General features: G+C 40.2%; 1 protein-coding gene and 1 pseudogene across 1 annotated transcript; both read right to left on the bottom strand.

Annotated features, from left to right (window-relative positions):
* Positions 1 to 1,029: 1,029 nt before the first annotated feature.
* Positions 1,030 to 1,675, bottom strand: LOC135715164 (uncharacterized; annotated as a pseudogene).
* Positions 1,676 to 13,033: 11,358 nt separating this feature from the next.
* On the bottom strand, positions 13,034 to 14,018 carry LOC135715163 (zinc finger C2HC domain-containing protein 1A-like). Its single transcript, XM_065238563.1, has 3 exons — positions 13,974 to 14,018; positions 13,560 to 13,694; positions 13,034 to 13,156 (listed from the first exon to the last, which is right to left on the bottom strand). Exons 1-3 carry the CDS (start codon positions 14,016 to 14,018, stop codon positions 13,034 to 13,036), a joined length of 303 nt encoding a protein of 100 aa, XP_065094635.1.
* Between the last annotated feature and the right edge of the window lie 672 nt (positions 14,019 to 14,690).

Genomic DNA, 14,690 nt, shown 5'->3' with positions numbered 1-14,690 from the left:
TGGAGAGGAGTTTTTTTTTTCAAAGTTCAAGTTCTTTCCGAAATCTACGAGGAGCACTTCTCACTTATTGAAGTGCACTGTCTCACCGTCTCACTGTAAAGTTTAAGTACAGTTATACCATGGGGTACTATCGAGAATTCAACAGTTTCAGTATTGTACAAGTCCAAAGATAATCGATAACACGATCCTTATTACTGAACCGGTCTAGTGAGCATGCTTTCATTAATAGCCGAAATTTGAATGTGTCATACTAGTTGCGTTCTGCTCAAGCTCCTCCGATCGATAAACATGCGATGAGCGATCCGCAATAATTTTGACCAATTCTTTGTCGGATCTGCCACAGCACAACGCACAGTTCAATCCAACATCATGGCCAGGTCCGATCCGATGCTACCTACATGAAACTTGGGTGATTCTTTGCTTCCATCGATGACGCGTTGCACACAGGGGGAGGATCCGTCAGAAGGTGATTTTAATTGATTATATTTTTGCGCTCATCGCCAATCACCGAAAGCTGCTGACTGCCGCCGGTGGCCAGGATATACCTATATATTATATACAATCAATTTCCACCATCAGCAAAGTTCGACCTTTGTGATTTGTGCTTAAACAACGTCAATAATTGAGCCAATCGGTCAAGGTTGCACCGTTTATTCGGCGATTATTTTAAGCTGCAATTAGGCCACCAAAGAACATTAAACGGGCCACGCAGGCATGAAGAGAGCGCGAGCGATTGACGCTTGTGTCGGAAGTGATGTTTATGCAGCGAGCCAGAATGAGTATGATTCAATTTGTTTGTAATTAGGAAATGATTGGCTTATGTTTTTTTGCACTCTTAACGAGAAATTACGGAGTTATTTCGTTAATCATCCTGACTAGAGGAATGGCTTTGGTAAAATAAGTCAACTTGAAACGATTTGCTGAGGAAATTCAGAGAACGAATTCTTGCAATTTGTACGAAAAAGACTTTGATTTCAAACAAACACCAAATCTAATTTTGTTGACGCATAGTCATTCAAATCGTGACGCTCATGATTGCCTCATAACGGACTGATTCAGTTCTCGCTTGAATCGATTGATTATTTTACTTTCTGGATAAATCAAAGTTTCGTACGTGGGACAGTGAGGCTCATGCCCGGCCGTCAATAGACTATCTGCCGTTAGAATGGTCGTGATGATCTTCACCCCATTTGGGATACTGATAATTCGTGTGACTCCGATAGAATCTTGCACAGTCCCGATCGCCCTCGTCGATGACTGTCTGCATTGATTTCGGCACATCTCTCTTAATCGGGACACTATAAAAGATGCCATTCATGAGAAAAATTCTCCACAAAAATGGACTCGATTGATCATACCGCTGATGGCTGCTTCCTCCGAATGTTGGGACACTTTTGCCCTCGGAGTCATTTTCTCGTGATGATTGCAAATTTTCCTCCACTTGAATTTTACTCTCGAACAGCTGTCGCATTTCGTGAACGCGTGACTTTCCATCGGCGGTGCTGGCGGTGGCGCCAACAGGCGTGGGACACACAAAATCACCGCAGCACGCGACAGGCTGTTGGCCCTGCCGAAGCTGACATTCACACTCGATGGCGTTCATTACGGTGTGATTTATGGTTGAGAGGGGTTTTTTCTTCGTTTGCAAATTATATTCGATAATTTAAATGCTAATTACGATCTACACGGGTCTTGATTTTCAGCAACGAAATGTTGGATTACGTGAGTTTGACTTGATCTGAGAATACGTTGTTATGTAATGGCAGGAAAAGCCAACTGAGATTTGCTAGAAGACAGGTTCTAGCGCGTAATGCCTTGTTCAGACTGGAGAGTTATAACATGTTATAACGGTTGTCAAATAATTGCAACACAGAGACCACCATCAAGATAGCGCTATAACATGTTATAACTCTTTAGTCTGAACGTACTATAAAACGCTGGCCAGACTGGAGAGTTATAACATGTTATAACGGTTGTCAACTAATTGCAACACAGAAACCACCATCAAGATAGCGCTATAACATGTTATAACTCGTAGTCTGAACGTACTATAATGGGTCACGGTGTATTTGGTAGGATAATAGTACGTTCAGACTACAGAGCTATAACATGTTATAGCGCTATCTTGATGGTGGTTTCTGTGTTGCAATTATTTGACAACCGTTATAACATGTTATAATGCCTTGTTCAGACTGGAGAGTTATAACATGTTATAACGGTTGTCAAATAATTGTAACACAGAAACCACCATCAAGATAGCTCTATAACATGTTATAACTCTGTAGTCTGAACGTACTATAACTCTCCTGTCTGGACAGCGTTTAACATTATTATTAACCAAACGAAATATTAGGTGGCCCTCTTTTTTTTTTTTCCTTTGGTTTGTTTTTTCCGTCGATCTTGTTTTCCGTGCTGAGCACCAATGCTACCGACGTGCCAGGAAGGCAGCTCCCACACCTGGACCCTACCTATCGACCCATCAACTCATGAACCGGGGACCAACGGCTTTACTTCCCATGCGAAGGAAGGCGTGATCAGAGATGTTATGCCTCAGAACATCCCGGCGGCGCCGACTGGGATTGAACCCAGGCCTGCTGGGGTGAGAGGTAATCACGCTTACCACTACACCACCGGCGCCGTTGGCCCTCTTTTGTTTGAGGCTTGTTTTAAAATGTTCTATTGGGGGTCATTTTCTTTACATTGAATGGTCTTTTCTTTCCTTCATTTAACGTTGGTCTCTGTTCCGCAATCTAATGCCAATCACCGACGGACATCGATTGCCATCCATTGACGGCAATCGAATGTGCAGGAAGGCAGCTTCCACACCTGCGTAGGATACCGCACCCATTCAAACACACATGGGCCGGGACCAACGGCTTTACTTCCCTTCCGAAGGAAGACGTGACCAGAGATTTATATGCCTCAGAAAAATCCCACCGACCTCGGCTGGGATTGAACCCAGACCCATTGGGGTGTTAGAAAGCAGTCACGCTTACCACTACACCACCGGCGCCGGCAAATTAATTTTGAAGCTGCAGATAGACTTGTTATGCCACGATAATTTGTCACGTCACGTAAATGTAAATATCTGCTCCAGCCAGACGGGACTGTCCACGTCGCCGCAAAGCTTTTCGATATTGGATGATGTCGATGGTGAAGATGAGCATGAACATGTCCAATGTCAAATAAGTCAGAAAATTTATTTAAAAGAAAAATATTTAGTGCTTTTTAATTAATATCTTTTTGGATTAATTTTTAATGATTTTTATTCGGGGACAGAGGTTAAAATGTTTAGTGGCGCTGTAGCAGTGATTCTATTTTAATCAATCCTGAACTAGTTCAGGTTGAGCGTTGAATGCTTCCTGGTGATGCGGCCGGTTGGTGGTCCTGTTGGTGTGCCGGATAGCGTATCTATGTCTGGAGCTCTACAATAGGCAATGTTAGTGAATGTTTTGCTTCAAAATCCGTGAAGCATCTGGAAGTCAATACAGAAGTGCATAAACTTCCCAATTCCGTGGCAGCATCTGCACTCTTACGTTGGCTTTCAAAGATTCTTATTAAATCCACCTGGTCGTCGTCGTGATGTCGGCATCTTCTGTTGCTCCGGTTGCGGATCATAGCAGTAAGGGTGATTTAATGGCTCCGGCGAAATTATTTGTTGCGGATACCGAAAATTGTTTGTGTCAACAATAAAATGTTGACACATTCTCACTGCACATGTGCAGAAATAATGCAGTGATGCCAGTTACTTTAGAGATCACAAAAAAAATGTACCTTGGGTGTCAAATGAGTGAGCCATGGTGTGCCCTACTGTGTTTTTGGCACACTGTGCTGAGTGACCTACCCCTTGGGTGATCCTAAATGTTCGATAACGCCTTCCTTTGGAAAGGAAATAAAGTCGTTGTTCCCCGGTTCATGAGTTGATGGATCAATAGGTAAGGTCCAGGTCTGCCTCCCTGGCGTTGGTAGCATTGGTACTCAGTCACACAGTTCCAAAAAGTCGTGTAAATTTCTGTTACTGTGATGTACATAAATGAAGCGTCATATATCATTCAAGATAACTTTATAGATCATGTAAATGTATGAGATATGTCATGAGATAATCTTTATATTGTATGCAACAGTCCATCTTTGTAAGATACATTTCTTGCAAGTTGCTGATTTACGTAAAAAGGAAGATTACGTGCATGAACGCTTGCATCACTAATAGAATTAAAATTTTTTTCTGTGTGCAGGAAAACAAGATCGACGAAAAACACATCAAGGAAGAAAAAACAAGCCTAGGTTAGTAATCTTTCACAATTAGTCTAGTAAGAAATAAACAAGTATATCACGTCAGTGTTCGAATCCCATGCTCAACCGTTTTTTTTTTGATTTTATGTTTGCAAATACAATTTATTGATTATTATGATGTTTTCTAAAATATGCTATAAGACCATAATATACTTTAATAAGCTCCTCCTCTCACTTGGTTTTCTGTCATGTGTGAGAACTCGATGGAAAGTAAAAAATAGTTTACCAATAAGCGGAGCTGGTCTACTTGAGAAGTTACAAACCTAGCACGACGAATCTCCGGAGCCCAGCAACCCAACAAACAATTTTAGCTGCAACGTAGCTTATACTCTCAAAAATTAGCTGCATAAGGCAAATTTTGGCTGTATAAGCTAATCTGCAGCTAAAATTGTTTGTTGGGAATAAACCCACAAACTGTAACTTGTTGCACTCACAACAGTTCAGGCATCGCCAAGAAAAATTAGTGAGTAACGAATATTTACAATGTGCACACACTTACAAATGATACACACACAGACATTTTATGATTTCACTTTATCACTTTATCCTCCAGGCCTTTTAACAAAAATGTGTAATTTGAAGTTTCCGGTATACCTAAACAGATGTTACCGCAAAACTGTCAAAACAAGCAAACAACATTGTAACGTCACGTAAAATATGTCAACCACACATGTTTACACAGTCTTAATGTGTCAAAAAATAAATGCATTCATTGCTCTATTGAACATATCTAACCGCTTTCTTATTAGCATCAACCAGCGATCATCAAGCACACACCGTTCCTAATTTGTGCTACATTCCATTTTCAGCGACATTTAATTCCATCTGCAAATTTCTACTCTATTAGCTTTATACCAACCTCGACCCGTCAAGCCCAAAGCGTCAAAAAGTGATTTATACAAGTCAATTTGTCGGTTCAATCTACGCTGCTGGCAGTCAGTAAATATGACACCCCCTAAAGTGGATATGTCTTCTAAAACCAATTTACCATGCAAATGTCACCCGTGCGCGTTTTCGCCGACGTCTAGACGCGTGAGCCAGAGCATTCAAAACCTAGGCGCCTTTTCGACTCCCGAGATCCGATCTTATCGGCAATCGCAAAGCTTGGGTATGCAAAGCGAGCATTGGCTTACAATTCCAAACTGTTACTTAATTGCAGTGCAACTTGAAATCCGCCAGGAACTGAGCAGTTAGCGTAACGGTTTCGCCTTGAGGACACAGGCAGGCATTGAAGAGAAGGTCGTGATAAACTTATTGACTTGGTGGTCTTCTCGCTTTTGACCTATAATTGGATTGTGCTTTACATTATCGTTCTTACTCGGCTGGTGGGAGTCACAATCGACCATTTATCTGTCACATTCGAGCTGCTGGAACGGGTCCCACGGAAGATCGTCTCAACCGGGTCACCGAAGAGGTCAATTGAATTGACTATTGAGAGTGAACGGTAGTGGCGTAGACTGACTATATTTCGAAAGTTAATTGGACTTTCATACACCACGGCACCAGGCTGAAGCGAGATGCAATCAGTTGGGCTTCCCTGCAGTGAAGCGTGCCACTTGAGTAGGCTACTTGCTGAGCTACTCCAGAGTGTACTCTTTCATGAATGCAAAAATGAAACCAGATTAGGTCTTCTTCAGACAAGGAGGATGTCTAAACAAACCAAAACCAGCAATTAACGAAGGCAACCAAACGGCAATCCGGCTTGTTGTACCCGATGATCGTGAGTGAACTATCCTTTGCTGGATCACGACACGCTCGGCTCAGCGGCATCTTTGGACCTGTTGCATGACATTAGGTACCATTCTGCATAATCATGGCACACAAATGAACAAACAAAACCGTCGCTGACGGAGACGTTGTTGCTTAGAATTTACCGCAACGAAATGGGAGTGAAGAGCACATTGCTGGCAGGTCAAGGCTTGGAATTGGAATATGACTGTTCAAACGACTTAAGCAAATATTTTCAAAATATCACTTTACAGCTTCCAAAGTAAATAATTACCCCAGCCATCCACGTCCTTGGCCTCTAAGTGGCACTATCATACTGTGTACCATTCAGGTGAGCTATTAATTTCAATTAAACTCACTCCACACACAAAAAAATAGCCGCCATCGAACCTTGCTACCTCTTTTTCAATGATACCCTTCTCTGCTTATTCACATACCTACTACCCTACCGGGGTTCATTGAATCTGCCGTACATACCGCAATTTAAATTCAGCGCAGAACACGCCGTTGAAGCTTACGACGAGAGATCAAAGATGCACAATACACATTGTTCAATCACATTTGCTCGCCCATGAAGAATCGACAGGCCAGAAGGCATTCATCGTTCAGGTCGAGGAGGATCAACGGCGGAGTGTCCAAAAAAGGGTGTTTTCGTGCGGTACGAATTGATTTGGATAAACAAACATAACCTTTCGGAAGCAAAGAGGAGTGGTGTGAACTGTTCTGAGAGGCAACCTAAGCAAACCGAGCGTATGCGAAGCGCTAGATCAAAGTAATCGGCAATTGATGAGTCTAGATTTTGTCAAGGCAGATTAGGTTGATTTATTGTAGAATCAATTTTCTAATGATCGTTACGCTTCGCATTTTCTCAAATAAAAATATTAAGTTTTTTTTTGTAAATGTACCTGGCTGAAACAACATCTGGTTATTTGCTGCGGAGAAAATTTGACAGCGGAAATTTCAGACGGGCGTACCAGAGGCTCCTATCGAAAATTTCCAGACGATTGCGACAGGGACTCGGAGGTTCCTGGCAAACCTTCCTCACTTTCTTAGACGCTTCTGAAGCAAATTCAAAGCTTTTTCAACGAAAGTTCTACACGTCTACGACTGATATTCCAGACGTTCTCAATGGAGGTAGCAAAACGATCCTAACGGAAATGCCAAACGTTATCGTCGACGGAGATTCCAGAATTTCCCGAATTCGGTGGACTCCTTTACATATTGCAAACTAATAGGATGACAGAGCTTGGTAAAAGAAGGTGATTGATTAAAATTGGTGATTGATGATCGTATTGCTGCATAGCCGCAATGGGACCACTGATGATAAGAATATAGAAGCGTCTGATCCTTCACCTTCTGAAAACTGTTGTTTGTACTCACGAAGACCCATCACAGCCCCACTTTAAAAAAAAAATCCAGATTTAACAAATCACTTACCTGTATGTCAACAATTTTTTCTGAAAACGGTTCAATCAGTCTTTCTGCGGTGTGTTCCAGTAGTGCTTGGAGCTGTACTCGAACATATTTTTCGATAATTTCAATGCAGGAAGGATAACATCGAACTTTGGCAGAAACAATAGTATCGTAGGACGGATACACATTTTTGCCGGGGTTCTTATGATCTCGTAAGACGACTTAGTCAGCTTTACATCAACAAATATGGCCAAAGCATGATCGCCACTTAAGCGAGGATCAGTTTTATTTTGCAAAATATTCAATCCTGCAAAATTTCTTTCTAACCTCATTTGCATTGTTGTAGTATGGAGAAGCTCACCAGCGCTATATCTTTTTCCGAATGTCTTCTTTCTTCCTTCATTTACTTCGATTACTGCTGTCTTCAAATGGCTTCCTTGGTCTTTCTCTAACACTACCAGATGAACAAGAACCACTAAAGCAGATGTACTCCTCCAACCAATCAGCATTGGTGCTTTTGAACTGGTTTTGTTTCCTCTGCGCATTTTGCCATCGACGTTGAAATTCCCACCAAAAACTATTGATAATACTTTGGGTACCATCACCGACAAACCGACATCAATGACCATACAAAGTACCATCAAATTTCTGATCAAAGCACACAACTGACATCTGCGACCGTGTTCGCGAAAAATGTGTATTCTAGCCACGAACACGCATACAAAATGTATGAGTTGGTTCGTGTGTAATCCGAGCAAATTATTTTTATCTAGATAATAAATTTCTATGGTTTTGACAGATGGGATCGCTGCACATTTGAATTCACCGTTATGGATTCTCGATCAAGAGTTAAGTTTAAGTTTCATGTAGGTTTGTCGGTGGTACCAATCACCTGTATGAGACCGAACAAATTCAAAAACTGCATTCCGCTTCAGGGCTTTTGTCATGCACAGCATCCAGTATTTCCTTTCTTTTTTACAATATTTCTTGACGAAAACATGAATATTAGTATATGATCTCTTTTTTTTTTCAACTGTGCTTACCTACCACTCATTTCCGTCGATAAAAAAGTGTTGTAACCTTAAAATATGACCGAAAAAACTTTTATTTGCAACTTCCGTGCACTTCTGAGTCATTTGTTGACAGTAATTAAGTGCCTGAGTTTCGATGAATATGCCCAGTTGTAACTTTGGATGTTGCATGTTTCATGCAAATAAAATATCATGCGTTTCCATAAGACAGCATTCCGAAATTAAAAAAAAAAAAACGGACCTTAGCGCGAAAAAGCGCAGAACAAGGCTATATTTTCTGAAAAGTAGACAAAAAAAAAACCTAAGTCATGCAATAGGTTTGATTGTTCATGATTGTTTATGAATATGCTTTAGACACTTCGAAAATTTTAAATAGTTTTTTTTGTTCTGCTGATGAAGCCAGTTTTTTCACCCTATCAAAAACATTTGAAAACATCGACATAATTTGCACTTAATAAGTCATTTGAAATAACTTTTGCACTGTTGCAAACTATTCTTCCAATATTTGTATTGCAAATCACGTATATAATATTATATAATATAAATATAAATATGCAAAATTTAAACATGGTAATTCACTCGACATGCTCAACTTTGAATAATCACCAAAAATTTAATTTTGATCCAAACTGTTTAAAAACTTAAGTAGAGTATGTTTAGATATTATACTTTTGATTAAAAATATACGTAAGGGGCTTTTCATAAACTACGTAGACAATTTTTTGGGATTCTTAACCCCGCCTCCCCCTGCGTAGACAATTGCCCATACAAAAAATTTAAAATTTGTATGAACCGTGGATAATTGTCAACCCCTTCCCCCCTAAACTGTCTACGTAGTTAATGAACAGCCCCTAATGATATATTATCTAAGTTGAATTTCTAGGTTTTGGCCAGCCTTCTCGCCCTAGCAGGAAAAAATAACAAATGAATACCTAATTCTGATTTGAAACCATTGTTTGGTATTGGTGAGCATGACGTAAAAGGTAAAATACCAAAGAATAATACCAAAAACTTGCATGCAACATATACACCTATGCTTAGACTGAATTCCCTTTTAATAAACAAGAACCTGAGAGGATTTTTTTAAGCATCATTTTATGAAAACAAATCCTCAAATTTCATGTTTTTTTATTATGAAACTTCACAACAAATATGCTCACAACAAATGGCATGAACATCAAATGTAAGGGTAGATTTCATACATCCTCCGCTCTTTTTCTTACCATAAATGTAATGACAGTTCTAAGAAGTCAACCCTGGCATAGTGGTTACCATCCATAGCTCTCACGTGAAACTCACGAGTTCAAATCTCACCCCCGGTCACGAATGACCCAGGAGTGTTAAAGTGACTTTGATAAAAATAAATACAGTTCTTACAATGGATAGTAACGTACACGAAACATTTCCCAGAATGAATATTTTCATATAACCTTCACGAGATGATTTCCTAGCTGCAGTGCAATTTGGGGAAATAAACTTTGTTCGAAAACTTAGCTAACACAAAAATAGCAAAATTATTTTAAAAAAATCTTCAATTAAATTCCACTACCTTATTATAAGCAAATGACTACAATACAATGAACACAATACAATACATTTTCACTACACCATAACAATAAATTTTCAATATCACACTGAAGTACAATACAGTCGAGGATGGAAACGATTATTTTGCAGATTTTCAGGTCATCGGCAAACAGCAGCGTGCACACAAATCACTTACAAACAATACGAAAATTAATGGTCCCAGCGCACTGCTCTGTGGTACACCGGAAGTGATTGAAAACGATGCCGAACGAATGGAGTTTAACGACACCAGACAATCGGGGAGTCCTATAGCTTTCAGTTTTTCACAAGCACGGTACCGTGTCAAACGCTTTTGAAAAAACAATGTGGACCGAGTCAACCTGATTGCGAAGTTCGACGTCGCGGAACAATGGGTTGGTATAGCACATCAGATGTAGAACGATGTTGGACAAACCCTTGTTGATACTCCGATATGAAAGGCTGGACAACGCACTGGACAAGCGAAATACCACGATAGTTGTGGACGTGGTTACGGCTACCGGATTTGTGTATTGGTACGATAGCAGCAGTTTTACATATGACGGAGAGCGTCCTCTCGGTCAGTAAACGGTTGCATATACAGCAAATCCGGGCCTTTTTGATACATTAAGATTGGTCAAAACTGTATGGACATCATCTGGCGTGAAGCGCAGTAAGCAAAAATTCAAGTCATATTCATTTCAATCGTTAACACTGAAAGCGGAAAAGCGAGCTTGCCCATAAACACCTTGACAAAACATAGCGAACAAATTTGCGATCTCATCCGGCGATGTTGCGGTTTTGCCGGTTATACAACTGTGTTGAGTATGCGAGTGCACATTCTTTGCGACTTCACGGATTTCCAGAAATTCGATGGGTTTTGTCTCAGGTTTGACTGTGTTTGTTGAACATGTTCATCGTAGATAGCGGCCAGTAGTATGTTGTATTGAGTTTCGAATGAACGAAGAGTATTTCGGTTGTCCTCGGATTTATAGATGAAAACCCGTTAGCGGGCCTTGTGGAGGTTACGCAGCTCTGTATTCCACGCAGAGTAGCCAGAGAAAGGTTTACGAAGAGGAACACACTCGTGGAAAATAGCGTGCATTTTTTCGTAGAACTGGTGGGGCTGTTCATAAACTACGTAGACAGTTTATGGGGGGGGGGGTTGAGAATTATCCACGGCCCATACAAATTTTAAATTTTTTGTATGGACAATTGTCTACGCAGGGGGACGGGGGGGTCAAGAATCCCAAAAAAACTGTCTACGTAGTTTATGAACAGACCCTTTGTAATGACGTCCACTGAATCACTTTTCAGAACCAGGGACCAATTTACTGCTGTAAGTATGTGATCTAAGGCGGTTAGGTCACAGTTTTTAAGATCAAATACTGCTGGAGCATCATGGTGATCGGGCAGATTGAAGTGCGCATCGAGGTTCAGAATGAATGGCCCATGATGGATGTCAACATTAAGCTGTGAAACCGCTGGTTCAAGGAGATCAGAAACGTCTGGATTAATAGTGAATGCCAAATCAAGCAGCTCTACATGTGTGTTTACAAATGGGTTGACCTGAATAAGACTATTAGCAAGCATTTCTTCGATAAGAGTCACTTCCTGCTCCGTCCTCGTCTAAACTCCAGAGTAAATGATGGTGATTGTAATCACCCAGCTCCATGATAATTTCATCGCTCAAGGACGTCTCTGAAATATTCCGTATAACTACGGCATGTGATTTGTGGAGCTTCGAACCTGATAAAGGGCGAACGTAGTTTCCGGAGATGAACAGTGAGTGATTCTCCAAACTAATTCGGACAATGCCCTGTTAAAGCTGGTCACAGTTTTTCTACGAAACCAAGGAGCAAGGGTGCACAGATTTGACTGCTATGAGTGTACCACCTTCCCTGGATAATTGACTGGACGATTCATTGTGAAGCGGAATATTTGGTGGTCCGCCGAAAGTTTACAGTTGGATGCGTCCGGTCGAAGCCAGGTTTCTGTTTAGACCACTGCATCGTAGTCAATTAAACCATAATTAGCTGTGATGAACACTTCGTGTTATTTGCAGCAGACTGCGGGTTAGATATTTTCTGTTATTATTTACAAAAATAGAAGATTTCTCCCAACGATTCCAAAATTCAACTTATAATATTTCCACATAAACCTTGACCTTCCGTTTTGAAACCTAGTAATAGTCACTTAATCACTGTGAACGGAGTTCTAATTTCTTGGTCAAGTCAAGTGAAATATCTTGGATTAGTACTTGACCAAACATTGACTTTTAAAGATCACATTGAGAGCATTCAAGCGAAGCGAAGACATATCAAGAAGACTGGCAACTCTTCCAATTTCTCATACGTCCGCTATGAGAAATGTACAATCGCGTCATCTGCCGCTCAGCGACTGTGTTTGTGCAAACGTCTTGTACATGTGCCTACTCTACTAGCTTAAGAGGTACATCTATCCTCACACAGATGTCGCTACCGGAGACGATACAGCCCAGGGCTGAAAGTCTCCTTAATAAAGATTTAGGGGAAATGTCTCTAATGTTGGCCTAAGATTGGGCTCATCGCTAAAAATCTGCTATTTATCAATTGTATCTAGAAGAACGCGTTATTGGGACGATACTAATGGATATTTTTGTTTGCTATTGAAAATTTAGTCGATTTCTGAATTTATGTATGGGCCCAAATTAGGGACACTTAGGCCGATATTACCTACATTTCCCCTATATATTTAAAAAGATGTCACTACAGTAGTATTCAAAAATGTCTCTTTCTGTTGTGTACTGTTTTGTATTGTATTTGACAAATAAAATTATAGTTCGTTTTTTTTTTGGTAAAATGCAAGGATTTAATATGATGGCTTGTTTTTCGTTTCATTTTCACAGTGTTACAAATTGGTATACAATTAATACACGAGTTGCATTTCTGTCGGATTAAAAAAAATTATAATTAATAAATACATTCTCGTCTAATTGATTAAAAATACCCAATGCACTGCACCAGTTCTGTTAGTTAGATGATTTAGAATCGCTTCGCTTTCGCGGTCGGTTTCGGTTTGTTGTGGATCATGGTGGCGCACTTGGGAATGTGTCGTTCGACCGCAGTCCGGTTGAAACGGCATGTCCGAAAGCTTGCCGCCCTTGACTAGGTGGGCTTTCAACCAAGGTTGCAAAGACTCATTTCAGCTAAAATAATGTTTTTCGGAATAATAAAACCAAAAGATGGTATGATGGCATGTTTTACTTGTAACATACAAAAAGAGGTTACAAAGTATGCGTTGGAAACATAAAACCTGTAAATTTTGCTTTCTATGAGTCACAATCAGCGATTTTCTGATCGCTGAGTGAGTGAGTGAGTGAGTGAGTGAGTTTGTGAAAAATCGCTGATTGTGACTCTCATGAAGTGAAATAAACAGGTTTAATATGTCAAACACATTCTTTGCAACCTCTTCTTGTATCCTACCAATTCAAAATTTGATCATGGCATCTAATTATTTCATAATTTAGAAAAACATTGTTTTAGCTGAAATGAGTCTTTGCAACCTTGCTTTCAACTCCTTGGTCGCCCGGATGGTTTGGATAAATTCCTCGTGCTTCCGGCGCCAGTCACTCTTTTTAGCATCGGCCGCGGTGGCAGAGGCAGCGGTAGCAGCCTTCGCCGTGGAACCTCCGGAAATGGATTTCTTATGGATAGATGTACCTCTTGCACCGACAAACCTACATGACACTTATATCTGACTTATGCCCGAAAATCAATTAAATGTGCAGTGATCCGAACTGTCAAAGCGATAGGATTTTTTGATCTAGATAAAAATAATTTTTCCATAATAGATCAGACACGAACCAATTCATAACTTTTGTATAGGGGTTCATGGCTTAGCAAAATATTTCCCGCGAACACGGAGCCAGATGTCAGTTGTGTGCTTTGGTCAGAAATTTTATTGTTATTGCTATGGTCATACATGTCGGTTTGTCGGTGCCTCTTGAGCTAGTGGGTTGTTGCGCATGTACTAGACGTTTGCACAAACGATGATTCCAACCATAGAAGAAAGGTATGTGTATTTGCTTATTCGTCTATACATTGCTTCCACCTTCTCCCAAGCGCAGCGCTACTGTATCTGTATCCTGGATTCTGGCAAAGTTGCCAGTTTTCTTGATATGCTGTCTTCGATTAAAGCCAAATGTACTAAATATATAAAATTGTATCCTCTTATAAACAGGCAATAGAAACTATGTCTTAATATTAACCTTCTAAAATTTCAACAAGTTTTTAGACTGGCCATGCTTTACGCTGTGTAAATGTGGTCTAGTTGTTGCACTACCAGGAAAACGCACTTCAAAGGATTCAGAACATAGTTCTGAAAATGATTTTGAAGTTGCCTCCCTGGTACAGTACTACCGAGGTACATAGAATCTCGAATGTTGAGGCTTTACAACAAATTTCCAACAAAATAATCAATAATTTCAGGCAAAAAATCATTGCAATCCTCAATGGCAACGATTAATTCATACTTAGATAAAATTAAGTTTTAATTTTCAGTTTTAAGATGTCAATTGTTATACTGACATGCAGGTATACAAAACCTGTTTGAAATACTGAATTGGCAAGGCAGGAACAATGTAAAAACGCTTAGATATTAGGCTGGTAAGTTACTGTAGTGGCTGGAGCACCTAGGTTA

Source organism: Ochlerotatus camptorhynchus, unplaced genomic scaffold (assembly GCF_037179485.1).
Source record: "Ochlerotatus camptorhynchus isolate MF236.1 unplaced genomic scaffold, CSIRO-AGI_Acam_v1.1 ptg000827l, whole genome shotgun sequence".
Lineage (NCBI taxonomy): Eukaryota > Metazoa > Arthropoda > Insecta > Diptera > Culicidae > Ochlerotatus > Ochlerotatus camptorhynchus.
Note: the sequence above shows the minus strand (reverse complement) of the source record. Positions and strands in the feature narration are given on the sequence as shown.